The sequence below is a fragment of the Psammomys obesus genome, unplaced genomic scaffold (genome assembly GCF_907164565.1).
Source record: "Psammomys obesus unplaced genomic scaffold, mPsaObe1.curated_primary_1811, whole genome shotgun sequence".
Taxonomy (NCBI): domain Eukaryota; kingdom Metazoa; phylum Chordata; class Mammalia; order Rodentia; family Muridae; genus Psammomys; species Psammomys obesus.
Window position 1 is genome coordinate 41,783,797 of NW_026593286.1, and position 14,947 is coordinate 41,798,743.

Sequence of the window (14,947 nt, forward strand, 5' to 3'; positions counted from 1 at the left end):
AACATGTTCTAATATTTTTGTGGTTTTAAAAAACCAAAAATTCTTACTGTATATAATCATGAAAATAAGTTCAAATTTTTCTTTTTTTTTAAGTCATTGGCTTGGTTGCCATAAAAAGGCCTGTCTCTGGTCTGGGCTTTAATTCTCCTACTCCTGATAAGACTGTGTAAGTCTGGCTCAGCCATAAAAATAAAATTTTTGCCTCGCAGCATTTCAGTGTTAGCTCTTTTTTTTAAAATTAATTTTCTAATTACAGTTTATTCATTTTGCATCAGCTCTTGTTTTTTGACACCATAACAATTAAACACTGATGTTGGATTGTCTTTGACATACTATAGGAACTTAATTTAAGAATCATTTGCATTTTGACAAATTTTATACTCTATTTTTTCCACACAAAGGGGTTTACCCTAATCTAAATGTAAGAGTTATTCATAACCAAAATCTCTTGCATGATCAGCTAAATGACACTTCCAATTTGTGTTTGGGAAAGAAGATTATTGGGACTTGGGAGACAGATGTTGGCTGGTAAGGTGTTTGCCATGGAGAGACTGAGGACCTGAGTAAGATCTCTGATGCCCATGTGAAGAGATTGGCAGAGTAAGTCTTGTAATCCAGAGCTGGGGATTGACGGATCTTGGGTCTTGTAGGCTCTCTAGATGAGCCCAGCAAGTGAATCCCAGGTCCAAGACTCCTTGAAAACCAGATGGACAGCTGCTGAGAAGTGACACTTGTGGTTCACCAGTGGCCTCCATATGCACTTGCTTGTACACACAGTTGCACATGCATGAACAGACACACTCATGCGCATACACAAAATTAGCATCCAACAAAGAATCATGTAGCAGCAGTGGGCTATGCTTATTAGAAGTGTAATTAAAGTTCAGAAAATAGAAGCTCAGCACAGGCTAGAGTGAAGAGTTTGGGAAGATCATGTCTAGAGTCCAGGATAGCCTTTAGGAAGGGTAAAAGTGTGATCTAAGACACCATGTCAGCTAAGGTAGCAGGACAGAAAATCAACATCACATGAGCAGGGTCCTCCAGGAGGGATGCATGTGACAAGAATAAGAAAAATAAATGAGAAACAAGGGTGATAATTATAAGGTGGAGACTGGATTCTTTTGGCCCCAAACCAGTCAGCTGGAATCGAATGAGAGAGGCCACTGTTGGCTAATGCAGATAAAATTAAGTCACATGTAAAATTAAAAAGGTTCCTGAAAAGGGGCATGTGAAATCAACTTTCATATCATATTTTCCTTACCTCAGTATATCTAAAATATTGTCAGTTTAATATGCATTAAATATAATTTTATACTGCTTTCAGTTTGAATTCAAGATTTAAGAATTTTGTTTCCTCAGTTAGATTAGCTGCACTTCAGTGGCTCAATATCTCCACATATCTAGTCTTAGAAACATAGCTACACATAATTGTGAGATTATTTAGTATCTAAGAACAAACAAAAAAGTGGTATCTTAAGATTCACTTTTGGGTGTGAAATGCATACGGAGTGGTGCCTGGAGCAGTTGTAGGATTTGGAATGAATTACAAGGGTGATGAGCACAGCAGCATGTGTGTGTTGAGCAGGGAAATCTGAGAGACCTTTCAATGAAATTATAGAGGTGCTTCAACGATTGACTGTTGACCAGAAAAGAAAGAAAGAAGCAAGTGTAAGAACCAGTTTCCAGACAGCCCTCAAGGCTCTTTGCCTCCTTGCCTTGTGTGGCCAATAAAACACACAGTGGTAAATCACTTCCAAGTTTAGGTTATAAAAATACTTCATCTTGCTGTTGGTGTTTGTCTCCCCAGGACCTCTTGCTCTGGTAGAAGGCAGCTTCTACATGGCAGCGATTCTCAAGGAAGGCCCACAGAGTGAGATTTAGATGAAAATACCAAACAACCAGATTATTTTTTTTATTTCAGCCACTTCTTTAAGTGATTAGACAGTTCACCTATGACCCAACAATTCCAGTCTTACATATATACCTAAAATAAATGAACACAGACCACAGACCACAGACAACATAGGCTTATGTGACATAAAGCAATACAGGAAAGTTCACAGCATGTCTCTTCATAGTAGCCCAAAGTGGAGACAACAGAATATCTATCAACTGATGAAAAATTCCAAACAGAAGTGATCTATCTGGGGGCTTCGGATGCAGGTCAGTTGGTAGAGTGCCTGCCTGGCATTGATGATGCCCGCGGTTGAATTCCCCATGTCACGTAATCCAGGCATGTGGTGTACACTCCTGTAATCTCCAGCACTTGGAAAGCAAAACATGAAGATCAGTTCAAGGTTATCCTAAACTATCTACAGTTCTAAACAAGTCTTCCTCCCTCTTTATCCTCCTACCCCCTCTTCCCTCTCACATACAATCCCACCAATGTAAAAAGCATGATTCAGTAAGAAGAAGGAGTGAAGTGCTAATATATGTGAATGAATCTTAGAAAATACTGTGTGGAGTGGAAGAAGCTAATTGCAAAGGTCCACATATTAATTATCAATTATACATTATACGCCCAACATAGGCTTATGTGACATCAAGCAGAGTTCTTCTGTGGCCTCTGCTTTCCTTCAGATCAGGGTAGGAACTATATATAAACTCAAAGCTGACGCTTTTGTTTATGGTCTATCACACCAACAGAAAGCTAACTAGAATAGATACAGAATATCCTTATGGAATAATGAAAATATTATAAGCCGGATGTGGTGCACGCCTTTAATCCTAACACTAAGGAGGCAGAGGCAGGCAGCTCTTCATGAGTTCCAGGCCAGCCTGGTCTACAAAGCAAGTCCAGGACAGCCAAGGCTACACAGAGAAACCCTGTCTTGAAAAACAAATTCTTTAGTGAGCCGTGATGCTGAGGGGAGGACTACATTTCTTAAGGTATAAAGTGGAAATGTAGAGCCCTTTCTTCCAACATTAATAGGGGACTATCAAGATGCTTCACTGGGTAAAGGCACTTGCCTCTCAGCCTGACAACCTGAGTTCCATCGCTGAGACCCACATGGAGCAAGGAGAAAACCAATTCCTGCAGGTCGTCCTCTGACCTCTGCATATGCACCATCGAACTTGAATGCGTATAGACACACACAGCAAATAAATGAATGAAATATTTTAATAGCAGAGTTAGACCAGAATGGGGCCCCTGTATTCATAGAGACAGGACCCTTCACATGAAGTCAGGAAAAGGATGATATAGCTGTGACTACAATCGAAAAGCTCATATTTCAGTAACATATGCTAGATAGGCTAATACATTCATTCTTTCCCAAAATGAATGCCGAATGATGGATGCCATTTGACGGTGAAGCCAAATGTGACCGCTTGCACCTATTTGAGGACTAATTGCAGGTCAGGTCAGGAATTCCCTGTGTCTGTTGGCTTCCTTTGTTCTCTGGGTATTATTATAAATGACACCAGAAAGATAACATCTGATCATCCTAAATGCCAACGACTAACTTCTTTAAGGATAGGGTATAGTTTGGTGGATGCCACACACTCCTTTAATTTCCGGCTTTCTGAACCTCTTCTCTGAATTCATTTATTATTATTAATATGCCAATACATTTTTGGTGATGAAATGCTTACAGCTATACATCTGTGTGGGTCTAGGAGCAACTCAACAGCAGTGGGTAGTTAAATACGGGTTTTACTCAATAAGCTGTTTTCTAGTGTAGGTTTGCTTTCGCTGAGAAAAGCGACTTCAAGTTTAGTCGGTGAGTCTTTTCGTAATCAGACATTTTTGTCTGACAGAGGAAGCCTGAGGGATCTCTAACTTTTCCCAAATCAATTAGACAATTAGAAATGTTTCAAAGCAAGTTCAGCTATGCACAGTGAGTACGGAAAGACTTTGCGCTGCTCTTGATATCAAATACATGTTTGATTCTCAAAGAACATTAAATTTACTTACTTTTCTGAGGCAGAGCTTTGCTGTGTAGTCTAGGGTGGCCTGCAACTGGTGACCATTCTCCTGCCTCAGCTTTCTGCGTTGTGAGATTACAAGAGCGCATCGTCAGCTCCGGTTTAAATTTACCTTTGCATTTAGAAATTATTAAAATTCCACAAAATTTCTTAAGCTCAATCGACCGCTGCTGGTCATACTTGAAGGTCAAACCTAGACGACCAACTGGGCGTTTCCCAAAACAGCCTAATCTAGGGAGCAAACTCACTTTCTCTTTCCAACTCCGTTTTCTCTTCTCTTTGCTTTTGGCTACCTACCTCTATCGGCCTTCCCTTTGGCCCCGCCCCAGACCCCGGCCCCGGCCCAGACTCCGGCCCCGCCCCAGACCCCGGTCCCGCCCCAGGCCTCGGCCCCGCCCCCAGACCCCGGCCCTGCCCTTCGCTCTTACTCATTTCCTCCGGCGCTTGTTTTGCCCCGCCCGCGAGCGTAGCGGAAATGCGGTCTGTGCGCCGCTCTGGCCCTCCGGAGGACTTGTCGTCGGTGTCCGCAGCTATTCCGCTGGGGTTGGTGGTGGGCGGGTTCGGCAGGTGGTTGGTTGCTCCACTCTGCTTCGGCTCCGGGTTTTCAGGCCATGGGGCAGCAGGACGCGTGGCGGCTCCTGTCGAGGTGAGTTAGCGAGCGAGCAGCCGCCTTAGCGGCCGCCAGTCCCTCTCGCTGGAGAAGACGGCTCGCGAGTGTCCACTGCAGGCCTCGCGGAGTTAGTCTTCCCGCCGGCACGCGTCCTCCTACTTGGCTCTCTCTAGCTTGAATTCGGCCTTGACGTCGCACGACTTTGCTTGTCTTTTGATTCTTTGTTGTCTTTCTTGGAGGTGGTGTAGTGTGGGGACGTGCCACGTTATTTTTTGTGTGGGGTACTTTCTCAGGGCTCCAGAACTTGGTTAGCTTTTCAGCCGGTTGCAGCAGCAGCGCGGATGTTTGGAGCTCACAGAATAATGTTGTGTCAAGCTCCCGCATTGGCAGAAGCACCAGCGCAGATACTAACTTTAAAAGTGCCTCTCGCTGCACCCCGACCTCTGCACAGGGAATGTGGTAGCACTCATTCTAGGAGCTTTGGCTTGTGCAATGCCTTGTCCCCATACACAAAAAGCACAAGCAAACAAACAAAAACAACTTTAATTGCCGCTTGTCAAACGCTTCACTGAAGTATTTTTTGGGTGCTGTTTACTGTTAGATGGCTGTGTGGTCCAGGAGCAACTCAACGTTAGAACTCACCCTTATTCGGTCTGCAAGTTCCTATGACTTACAGTTTGTTTTGGAAGGTTCCTGCAAAGGCACGGGAGTGTTTCTTTGTTCTAAGTGAATAGTTAGTGTTGGAGCCAGAGAGATGGCTTAGCAGTTTTAAGAGCCTGTACAGCTGTTGAAGGAAAGGCTCAGAGAACAGGAGTTCTGTTCCCTGTGTGGCTCATAACTAACTGTAACTCCAGCTCTTAGGACTAACCGTCTCTTCTGGACTCACAGGACACCTGTACTCACAGGGGCACACACATACACATAATTAAAAGTAAATCTTAAAATAGTGCGGTCTCAGCGGAAAGCACCTGACATTGTATCCGATTATTTGATTCTTAAATATTTGTTGTACATTGAGTTACCTTGCTTCTCTTTTTTCTTTCTTTCGTGGTGAATACTAACATTTGCTCCTATATTCATTGTTGCTGTTTTTTGATAATGGCAAATTCCAAACTATTTGGGAACCATGTTGCAGAGACACGTATATTTACAAAGTTAATTTTATCTTGAAAGATTCTGCTGATCCTGTAGTTCAGCTTATCCCTATTTCATTCCACATTCCAGCATATAAACTGCCAGGACCAAATTGGGCAGTGTTGATCTGAAGTCCCTTTTCTAGATCCAGTCCTGGAAAGGGTGTTGCCCTGGCAAAAGAGATTGGAGTCAAGACCACGCAGCCGCGAGGGAGAGAAGCGTACACCACAGATGTTTAAGGGATCTGAGAGTGTTTCTGGAAGGGAAAGGACCGCTGTGTCTTGGTTGATTTGATTGGCTAATGCAGTTGAACTTAGCCTCACTTTGCCCTTGTGATGCTGTTGTTCCTACCATTGCAGTGCCAATTTAGCTCTTGGGTGTTTTTCTTTTTCCCCATATCACTTCTGATCTCCATGCTGAACGCCTCAGTTGCACTTCAGATGTGTGCAATTGTGTGGATAATAGATTTCTAAATGACCTTTGTCAGTAGTTTTTGTTTTGTTTTGAAACTTGGTGGGGTTACTTCTTCCAGCTTGATTAAGTTCTGTATATGAATGCTCCACAAAACATACTGAGTTTTACTTCAGAACTTGCTTTCATCTGCTTAGAAGCTCTCCTAAGTACCTTCCAGTTTACTTGGAATAAAATAATGTGTTGTAATACTGGAGACATTGTTCTGGGCACTGGTTATCCTGTAGGCAGTGTGGGCAGGTACTAACCAGCTCTTAAGCAAATACTTAAAGTGATATTTAGTTGCTGATCTTGATAAGTGTTTCAAAGGAAAAAGTGCAGAGAGGGTAAAGCCAGCTTTAGATAGAAGAGGTTAATTCTGAAAAAAAAAAAAGAAAGAAAAAAAGAAAGAGAGAGACAGAGAAAGAAAGAAAAAGAGAGAGAGAGAGAAGAAAGAAAGAAAGAAAGAAAGAAAAAGAAAGAAAGAAAGAAAGAAAGAGAAAGAGAAATGCTGTTAAGCTATACACCTCCTGCCCTCTGCCTAACTACAATGTTTGGCTCCTGCTGTTTGCTGCCTCTGTTCCTTCAAGTCTAGTTGTAAAAAGATGCACTCTTTGAGGCTCTGTTAACCATCCCCCCATTTTTTTTTTCTGGGTTAGGAGCTATAAACCCAATCAGAGACCGACCATTTAGTGAAGGTCACTATATGACAGAGGTGGGGACCAGTGAGGGACTATTGGGTGAGGGAGAAGGCTCTTTGTCTCAGAGGGAGCTTCTCTGTTCTCTCATTAGTACTGTTAGGAGAATGCAGACCCTCTAGTCCCACAACTATCAGGGTGGCTTTTTAAAAATTTGTTTTTGCTTTGAAAATCTGGAAAACTGCAGCTTAGGCAAAATCTCTTGATTTAAAAAAAAAATGCTTATGGTGGGCTTGAGAGATGGCTCAGCAATTAAGAGCACCAGCTACTCTTCCAGAGATCCTGAGTTCAATTCTCAGCAACCATGTGGTGACTCACAACCATCCATAGTGGGGTCTGACGCCCTCTTCTGTCATGCAGGCATGCATGCAAAGAGAGCACTCATGTATAAATAAATAAATCTAGTTTTAAAGAACTTGTGGTTTTAAAATAACTGTTGATTAAATAGGAAGAAAATAATAACAAAGACGTTTGCAAACCAGGCACAGGAGTAGGAGTCTTCTTAATTTGCCACAAGCGCCAGTGTTTGTATTGATTCCTTACAGACAAGTGGATCTTCTAGCGCCTCTGTGGTTGTTCCTAATGTGTCTCCAGTCCTCATTTCTCTGTTAGGCTTCAGGGTCCTTTCTTCATTTGTTGTTGAATATTTCTGCTTTATATCACAGCAAACACAAGCTAAAAATCAAATTCCTACTTTATTCATGTAAAGCAGCCATTGTCTTTTAAGAGTCCCAGGACCTGTACTCTCCTTTCTATTCTTGCTTGAAGTCTTCTTCTTTTTCGGAGTTTTCAATTTATAATATAGTAAGCCATGTCCCTGTTTTCCATCAGTTCACCCCTGGGTTACTCATTGGACTTTCTGCCCTGCTTATCTTGCCAGCTGCTGGGGTCCTTTTATCACCTACCTGGCCTGAACAGTTTCACATAGAGTTGTGTGATTTTGTAAGTTTGTATTTGCTTTAGTAGATAATTGCAAAGAAAGTTTCTAAAAATTTTATCCAAGATATAGGTGTTTTGTTGTTTGTTTGGTTGGTTGGTTTTTGAGACAGAGCCTCACTATAACTTGCTCTGTAGTCCAGGTTGGCCTCAAACTCTGAGATCACCCTGCCTCCATCTCCCCAGTGCTGGGACTAAAGGCATGTGCTAAAGGCCCAGCTATCCCGGTTGCTTTTACTCCTTAGTATGTATTGTAATCACCAGGAAGATTTCCATGTCCTGCCTTCAGTTTCTTTTGTAGTAGGTCTCTGATGGAGCAAATAATTTGCATTTCAAGCCAAGTAGCCAGTGTATACCTGGTTCTTGTCCATGAACCATACTTTGAGAAACTAATTTCATATCTACTTGAAGGTATTACTTAAGCTTGATAATTAAACAAGGACTTCAGCACTAGCTGAGATGTGTGTGACCTTCTCCTGTCCACCAGATGGCAGTTTTGGAAGTAAAAGAAAAGAAAGATAATAAGTTTGGAATTTTGGAGACTGAACGCTCACATATCATATTTTATGTGTTTGTAGTTGTGGGGATTGAACCAAATGCTGTACCTTTGAGCTACATCCCCAGCCCCAAGACTTGTTTTTAAATATTAGTTTCGTATAAATGGCACTAAATGGAAGCAATATGATTGTTATAGAAAATGGTGGAGAAATTAGTTAGACCTAACTTCCTTTACTTTCATTGTCATCAGTCTGAGATCTTTGTGGCCTACAAGTGCCTTGCCAGTGTTTTGCACTTGGGTGTGGTAGGTTTGGGTTAACTTCTCTTGATTCCGAGCGAGAGAACTGTAGCTCATTAATTAAACTGGGATTTGAAGTTAGGCCCGTGTTTCTCATGCCCTAGTATCTCAGAGCGTGCTTGAGTTGTTACTTAGATTTCCCAGTCTAGCAGCACCCTCTGTAACTTTCAGCTGGTACATAGGTGCTGGCCTCATTAAGGACTCTGGAGACACTGTGGTTTGAAAGAAATAATTCTTTTTTTTTTTTTTTCCTTCCTTTGCTGTGCTGGGGAACTAAGCCAAGGGCCAAGCACATGTGTTTGTGGTACTTAAGCTTCTTAATACTGAAAAGTTGCCAAAGACAAAATTGAGTCAAGTAGAATTTTTTGAGTGTTCCGGTGTTTCATATTTGAAAAGTCTGTATGAGGGGCTGGGGATAAGTTGGCTAGTAAAGGCTTGCACCGGCGTGAATCTCTTAGATCAGATCCCAGCATCCACTTAAAAGCCCATATTGGGAGGCGGAGAGAGGTGCTCTGGGCTTGCTGCAAGTCTAGTCTAACCTGTCCAGTGAAAGGCTTTGTCTTAAAAATAAGCTTGAACTTGAAATTAGGCCTTGACTAGTCAGCCCTGACCGCTGGCCTCTGCATGCACCCAAAGCCTGCATAAAAGCCTTTTCTAGAAAATACTTGTAAATTACCTGTCCTTCATTACTTCACGTTAATTTTTATAATGTTTTTACAACTTGCTTGCACTTTGTAGTAGTCATTTTGGGGAACTTCAAACGAAATCCCCACACCCGTGCCTCACTTCCATAGTCTATATTTAACTGGGTTTGTTGTGAACAGAGTTTTAGGGTATTTACCAGAGTCTTCAGCGGATTCTAGTGTACACATTCACAGACACACAGGCACACACAGATACACACATATACACACATACCCAACATGGGGTACTGGAGTCTTCAACAGATTCTAGTGTACACACACACACACACACACACACACACACACACACAACACTGGGGTCTTCAAAAGATTGTAGTGTACAGACACATAGGGAACTCTGGGGTCAGAGGATTTCACTTGAGGTGAGCAAATTCAAAATATGCTAGATCAGAATTTGAATTGTGACTTAGACAAATATGTGTTTTTTTTCTTTTGGTGGTATTGCTTGATTTGAACTTAATTTAAAAGGAAAATAGCATAACTTCTGGAAAGTCAATTGGATTTCAGTTGTTTATATACAACAGTTTAATGTATTTTTAAGTGGTAAGCGTGGTGCTACTAGGTTTTCTTTCTTTCTTGCCTCATTTATTCAACCTACATTGAAGGGATCACTGAAAGACATCAAGACCTGGCAGTTTATTAGTGCCATCATGTATGCATATCTGCAGATGGCACAGACCTTGCAAGGCTGTGCCTACTGTTTCTTGCTTTGTTTTTTTTTTTTCTCCTTAGTTTAATATCTTGTTATAAAAAATGAAAATTGCAAATCGTTCGATTTTACCAGTGAAGACTCAGGAGCCAGGTGCTGGCGTGAAAACCTACTAGCTCAGAGGGGCAGAGAAAGCATTCAGCTGACCGTCCTCCTAAGCTCAGGTCCAATGGAAAAAGCCTTTGTTAGTCAGCTCATGTCCTAGATAGAAAAATCCCAAAAGCCTGCTAGTTCAGCTGATGGCCCCAGAGGAAAAGGCCTGATAGCTCACTCAACAGCCCAGGAAAAAAGGCCAAAAGTGCTCAGTAAGAACAAGAAAGGGTCATCCTATTAAGCTGTAAGTCTCAGAGGCTGCAAACATTCTAGGCCTAGGTTAGATTGTATGGAGGATAGATGCTTCCAGGACTAGGCCTAGGTTAGCAGACAGAGGCAGTAAGCCTCTAAGACGACAGTTGAAACAGACAAATAAAAGTTCATTTTACAGTGTCTTCAATAAGAAGCATGTATCCCAGAGTACTGTAGCAATATCAGTTTTGATGTGGTTATTACTTTGTGAGTTCTTCAAGAGCATGAGATGAGATGCTGTCTTCGGAGGAACTCTTTGAAAAAGTGTAAATATGCAGTTTGATTAATGTTCACAAACAAAGCATGCCTGTTACTGTCAGCTGGTTCAAGAAACAGGTTAATACATTTTGGAGGCCATTCTTATGTACCTTCCAGCCATTACCTTCCCTGATCTCAAGTTTCTCAATTTCTTGCTAAATGAAAATTTACATAAGGTACCAAATGCACTATTCTGAAGTTTATAGCTTAGTGAAATATTTATATTATTCTTGAGCCATCATCTACATATATATATATGTAGGGGCTGGGAGGTGTTGCCCAGGCTGGTCTCTTGCTCAACATTCTCCTGTCCCACCTCACAAATCCTGAGATTACAGTTGTGCACCACCTTATGCTTAATTACACATGATTTCCTGCCTTCTCATGTCTCTCCCAGCTTCTTCATCACCAATCACATGTCTATCAGTTGGTCGCTTTTGTCAAGCTCTATGTTAGCTGCTTTCGTAGCCTAATGCTTTTAGAGAACATGAGGAGTGTAGTATTTCTGTTATTGATAGATAGCTTTTAAATTGTGTGTCATAACTTTCTCCATGTTGTATTACTTACATAACTTAAAGTATGTGTAATGGTTGTGTGGAGATGACACATTGTTTAAAAGTATTGCGCTGTTAGGTATCTTCAGTTTTCCCCTAGTTCAAAAACTGAATGGGTTAGTAAATCATAGTTTGCAAGTGCTTGAGAAATGGCCAGATGGCGTGAGGGTCCGGGAGATGCTGAAAGAACGACCCCAGACTTGAGTAGCCTGCAAGCAACAACGGGCGTTTATTCTGCAGAAGTCCAGCATGCTGGGGTCACTACCTTTACAACGTGGCAACAACCACAAGGGGAGCTCCAAAGCTCCTTTTAAAGCCAGAGAGGGGGATTCCTGCATAACTGGGCTTGGGATTGGCTGGTATGTGTGGAGGCCACGTGACTCTGGAATAAGCAACCTTATCTTCCCAGGCCAGATGTCTTTGGCTGTTTCTGGTTGGTTGACTTTTTCTGTGTGTGTGTGTGTGTGTGTGTGTGTGTGTGTGTGTGTGTGTGTGTTTTCTTCCTGAAACTCTTAGGTCTGTTTTGTCTAGCAAGAAAATGAGGCCTGTCATGGAGTTGGCGGGAATATTTAACCAGGCCCTTGCAGTGGAAAGTGAAAGGACATGTAAGGTTTACTTGTTTTCTTTTGTGATAGGGTCTTACTGTGTTGAGCAGTGTGGCTTTGAATTCCTGGGATCAAGTGGTCCTTTTTCCTCAGTATTCCTAGGAACTATGTGTGCATGCCACTATACTCAGCTAAACGTTTAAGACCTAGAGGTTGTCCTGGTTAGGCTTTGGGTTCGTGTGTGTGTGTGTATGTGTGTGTGTGTGTGTGTGTGTGTGTGTGTGTGTGACATTTTGACACATGCTAGAGTCATCTGAGAAACTGAGAAAATTTTCTCAACTGAGAAAATACCTCTCTAAGATTGACTTACAGGCAAGCCTTTGGGGCATTTTCTTCTTTGATGTAGGAGGGACCATCATATGGGCAGTGCCATCCCTGGGCCTGTGGTTCTGGGCTGTACAAGAAAGCAAACTGAGCAAGCCAGGAGGAGTCAGCCAGTAGTCAGTGTTCCTCCATGACCCTGCTTCAGTCCTCCATGCCCTAGCTTACGCCATGATGGTGTGTGACCTGTAAGCTGAATAAACCATTTTCTCCCTAAGTTGGATTCATCACAGCAATAGAAAGCAAATTATGACTGAGGTTATAGGTCTGTATTTCCATATTGCCTATTAAGGAGGTCAGAGTAACTCAGATCTCCCCCAGGGTGTCTCAGAGCATATTGTGTTGCATCCTTACCAAATTAAAAAAAAAAAAAATTACAGATGCCTCATACCCCAAATAAATAATCAGAATGTAATTTTAAAAATTTACAGACTTTTATTTGTAGATTAATATTTTTAGATTTCAGAAAATTAAACTGAAAATTTGTACAAAGATTTTAATAACTATCTAATGCATGTACAGTGTTATACAGATTAGTTTGAACATATCACCACCATCCTTTCCTCTCCCCTCTTAAATTGCTGACAGCTGTTTGTTTTTCTGTGAATTCCAGAATTCTGTCATTCTCAAAATATTTTACACTTGAAATCTCAGTGTTAGTCTTTTCAGATTTACGTCTTAGGAGCACACAATATTTAGTTTTCATCCTTCTGTGTGTGGGGTGTCTGTGTAGGTAGCACATTTCTTTTTGTGGCACATTGTCTTGCAAGCAGCTACACAGGTATGTGTGCACGCATGCAGGCGTGAATGCAGCTACACATGTGCGGAGCCCAGGCTTATTGACTGTTGACAGTTTTTCATGGAGGGTTTGGGAAGTCTAGCAGGCCCTCATCTGAGCTTCTAGCCTCTCCCTCCTGCAACTCCCAGTCTTTTGTATGTAATTCTTTCCTACTTGCACATGACCTTGGTCTTGGAAGGTGCCAGAGTTAACCTTCCTTGATCATGGAAGGTTAACAGAAGCAGGGATTCCATCTGTGTAGCTATGGAAAAGTTGATATCTGTGTTGGGACAAGACATTCTGGAGGTGCGGCTGCTTTCCGGTCCCCCACACCTCTGTAACTCACAACTCACATGTGCTCTGAGTAACCCCAATACGGTCATTGGTTTCCCACACTGCACTAAGTGGCATTACTTAGGTGTCTTTGATGTCCTGTAAGTAGGGGGTTGACATTTGTTTCCATCCCCAAGGAAGTTCCTAAAACACATGGGAAGAAGGTATTTAGTTTTGGAAGAAACTGCCAAAGTTCTTTAAAATGGCTCCATCATTTCATTGCTGTGCCCGTCAACAGTCAATCTCTTTTGCAAGGTTTTGTTCCAATAACCTTTAGAAGAGGCTTTATAGAGTTTGTACATCAAGGAGTGGTTGCCTGGGTTACCATGCTCTTCTCCATTCCTTTCAGGTTCAGCTCACTCAGGAGAGCCAGTGTTGTTCTGCGGCATCTGGTAAGTCTGACCTTTGTTTTTCTGGGATTGTTAGTTTATGGCACAATTTAAAGAGATGTTACTGAGATGGCAGGTTTCCTTGAACCCCCTAATCACTGTCCTCAATCTTCTAACCACTTGCCACCTCCATCACACTGTGTTGTAGTGAATGTGGGTAAATACTACTGTCCTGTTTTAAATCCTGAGTCTGCAACTTAATCTTGGACAAACGCTTGGTTTCTTACCACATACTGCTCCTAAATGTTAAAGAGATACTATGTTTTAAAAATTTAGCATGTGGGCTGGAGAAAATGGTTAAGATACTGGCTGCTATCACAGAGGACTGGGGTTCAGTTCCCAGCACCCACATGGTGGCTCACAGCAATATGAAATTTCAGTTCCAGGGTATCTGGTGCCCATTTCTGGCCTCTGCAGGCACTGTGTTGTGGGCTATAATATTTACTATTGATATATCTTTTAGTTAAGCAGCAGTTTTTCCTAAACAGCTGTATACCCAAATCACACACAGAGACTAGGATTTATTTAATTAACTCCATTTATTTAATTACTCCCTCCTAAACCTCCAAACCAGCATAGTTTCCTACCATTCAGATTTCACCCATTATTCTGCTTTTAGTCATATCTTAGGTCCAGTTCATCTCTCCTCATGGTTCCAAGACCTCTCCTACAGATTCTCCTCTTCTCCTCCCTGCTTCCTTCCTCTTCCTATCACTCTGGACCAGGAAGTCCCACCCTATCCTCTCTATTGCTCAGCATTGTGGCTGGTCATTTTAATTGACAATATAGAGACAGATGGTGCCATGTTTACACAAACTTGAGACAGGTGATGCTTCGAATAAGCATCACAATGCAATGTCTGGATTGAAACCAGTTACTGGGGTAGCAAAGTCAGCATTTGAATGAACAAAGGTAAAGTGTATACATTCCACAAGAACTTTATACCAACACACTGTAAGCATTTACTGAATAGACATGCCATGCAGACAAAGCACCTGTATACAAAATTTAAAAATCTTAAACTAATATAGTGTATAGTGTATTAATGACCTAATACTTTAGCAGTTATTATGCCTATTGTACCTTGCAAAGTTAAACATTCATTGTTTATCAGATTATAGGAAAATACTTTTAAATTCAGTTTTGTATCTTTTTTAGAACCTGATGAATCCCTTAGTATGAATGAGCCATCTGCTATAGCACTATCCTCTAAGTACTTAATATAGGAATGTACTCAGTTAATTCTCGTTATAGGCCTATGAAGGCCTGTAGCTCTCATGTGTAGTTCTAAAGCTTTTTCAGTAAAGTTTTTTGTTGTTGCTTTTAATGTGTAGTAAGTGGACTGTTCAGAACTTAACTGCAGCTCCTTTTGCCTTTATCATGGCACGTGACCGCCACAG

At 41.7% G+C, this 14,947-nt stretch overlaps 1 protein-coding gene and 1 long non-coding RNA gene across 4 annotated transcripts in view; one reads left to right on the forward strand and one right to left on the reverse strand.

Moving 5' to 3' along the window:
• Positions 1-1,876: 1,876 nt before the first annotated feature.
• Positions 1,877-4,286, reverse strand: LOC129683796 (uncharacterized). Of its 2 annotated transcripts, XR_008721199.1 has the most exons (3): positions 4,225-4,286; positions 3,917-3,989; positions 1,877-2,265 (listed from the first exon to the last, which is right to left on the reverse strand). It is a non-coding gene; the product is annotated as an uncharacterized LOC129683796 (long non-coding RNA). The 2 variants fall into 2 exon arrangements; XR_008721198.1 differs by lacking the exon at positions 4,225-4,286 and having other exon boundaries at positions 3,917-4,215.
• Positions 4,287-4,400: 114 nt separating this feature from the next.
• Hibch (3-hydroxyisobutyryl-CoA hydrolase) overlaps positions 4,401-14,947 on the forward strand; it is a 68,127-nt gene continuing 57,580 nt past the window's right edge. The window contains exons 1-2 of one of the 2 annotated variants that reach the window (XM_055616501.1): positions 4,401-4,573; positions 13,508-13,550. In XM_055616501.1, coding sequence (XP_055472476.1) covers positions 4,539-4,573; positions 13,508-13,550 — 78 coding nt within the window. In that variant the 5' untranslated portion in view covers positions 4,401-4,538. The remainder of the gene's footprint in view (positions 4,574-13,507; positions 13,551-14,947) is intronic. The other variant, XM_055616502.1, reaches the window with a different exon arrangement.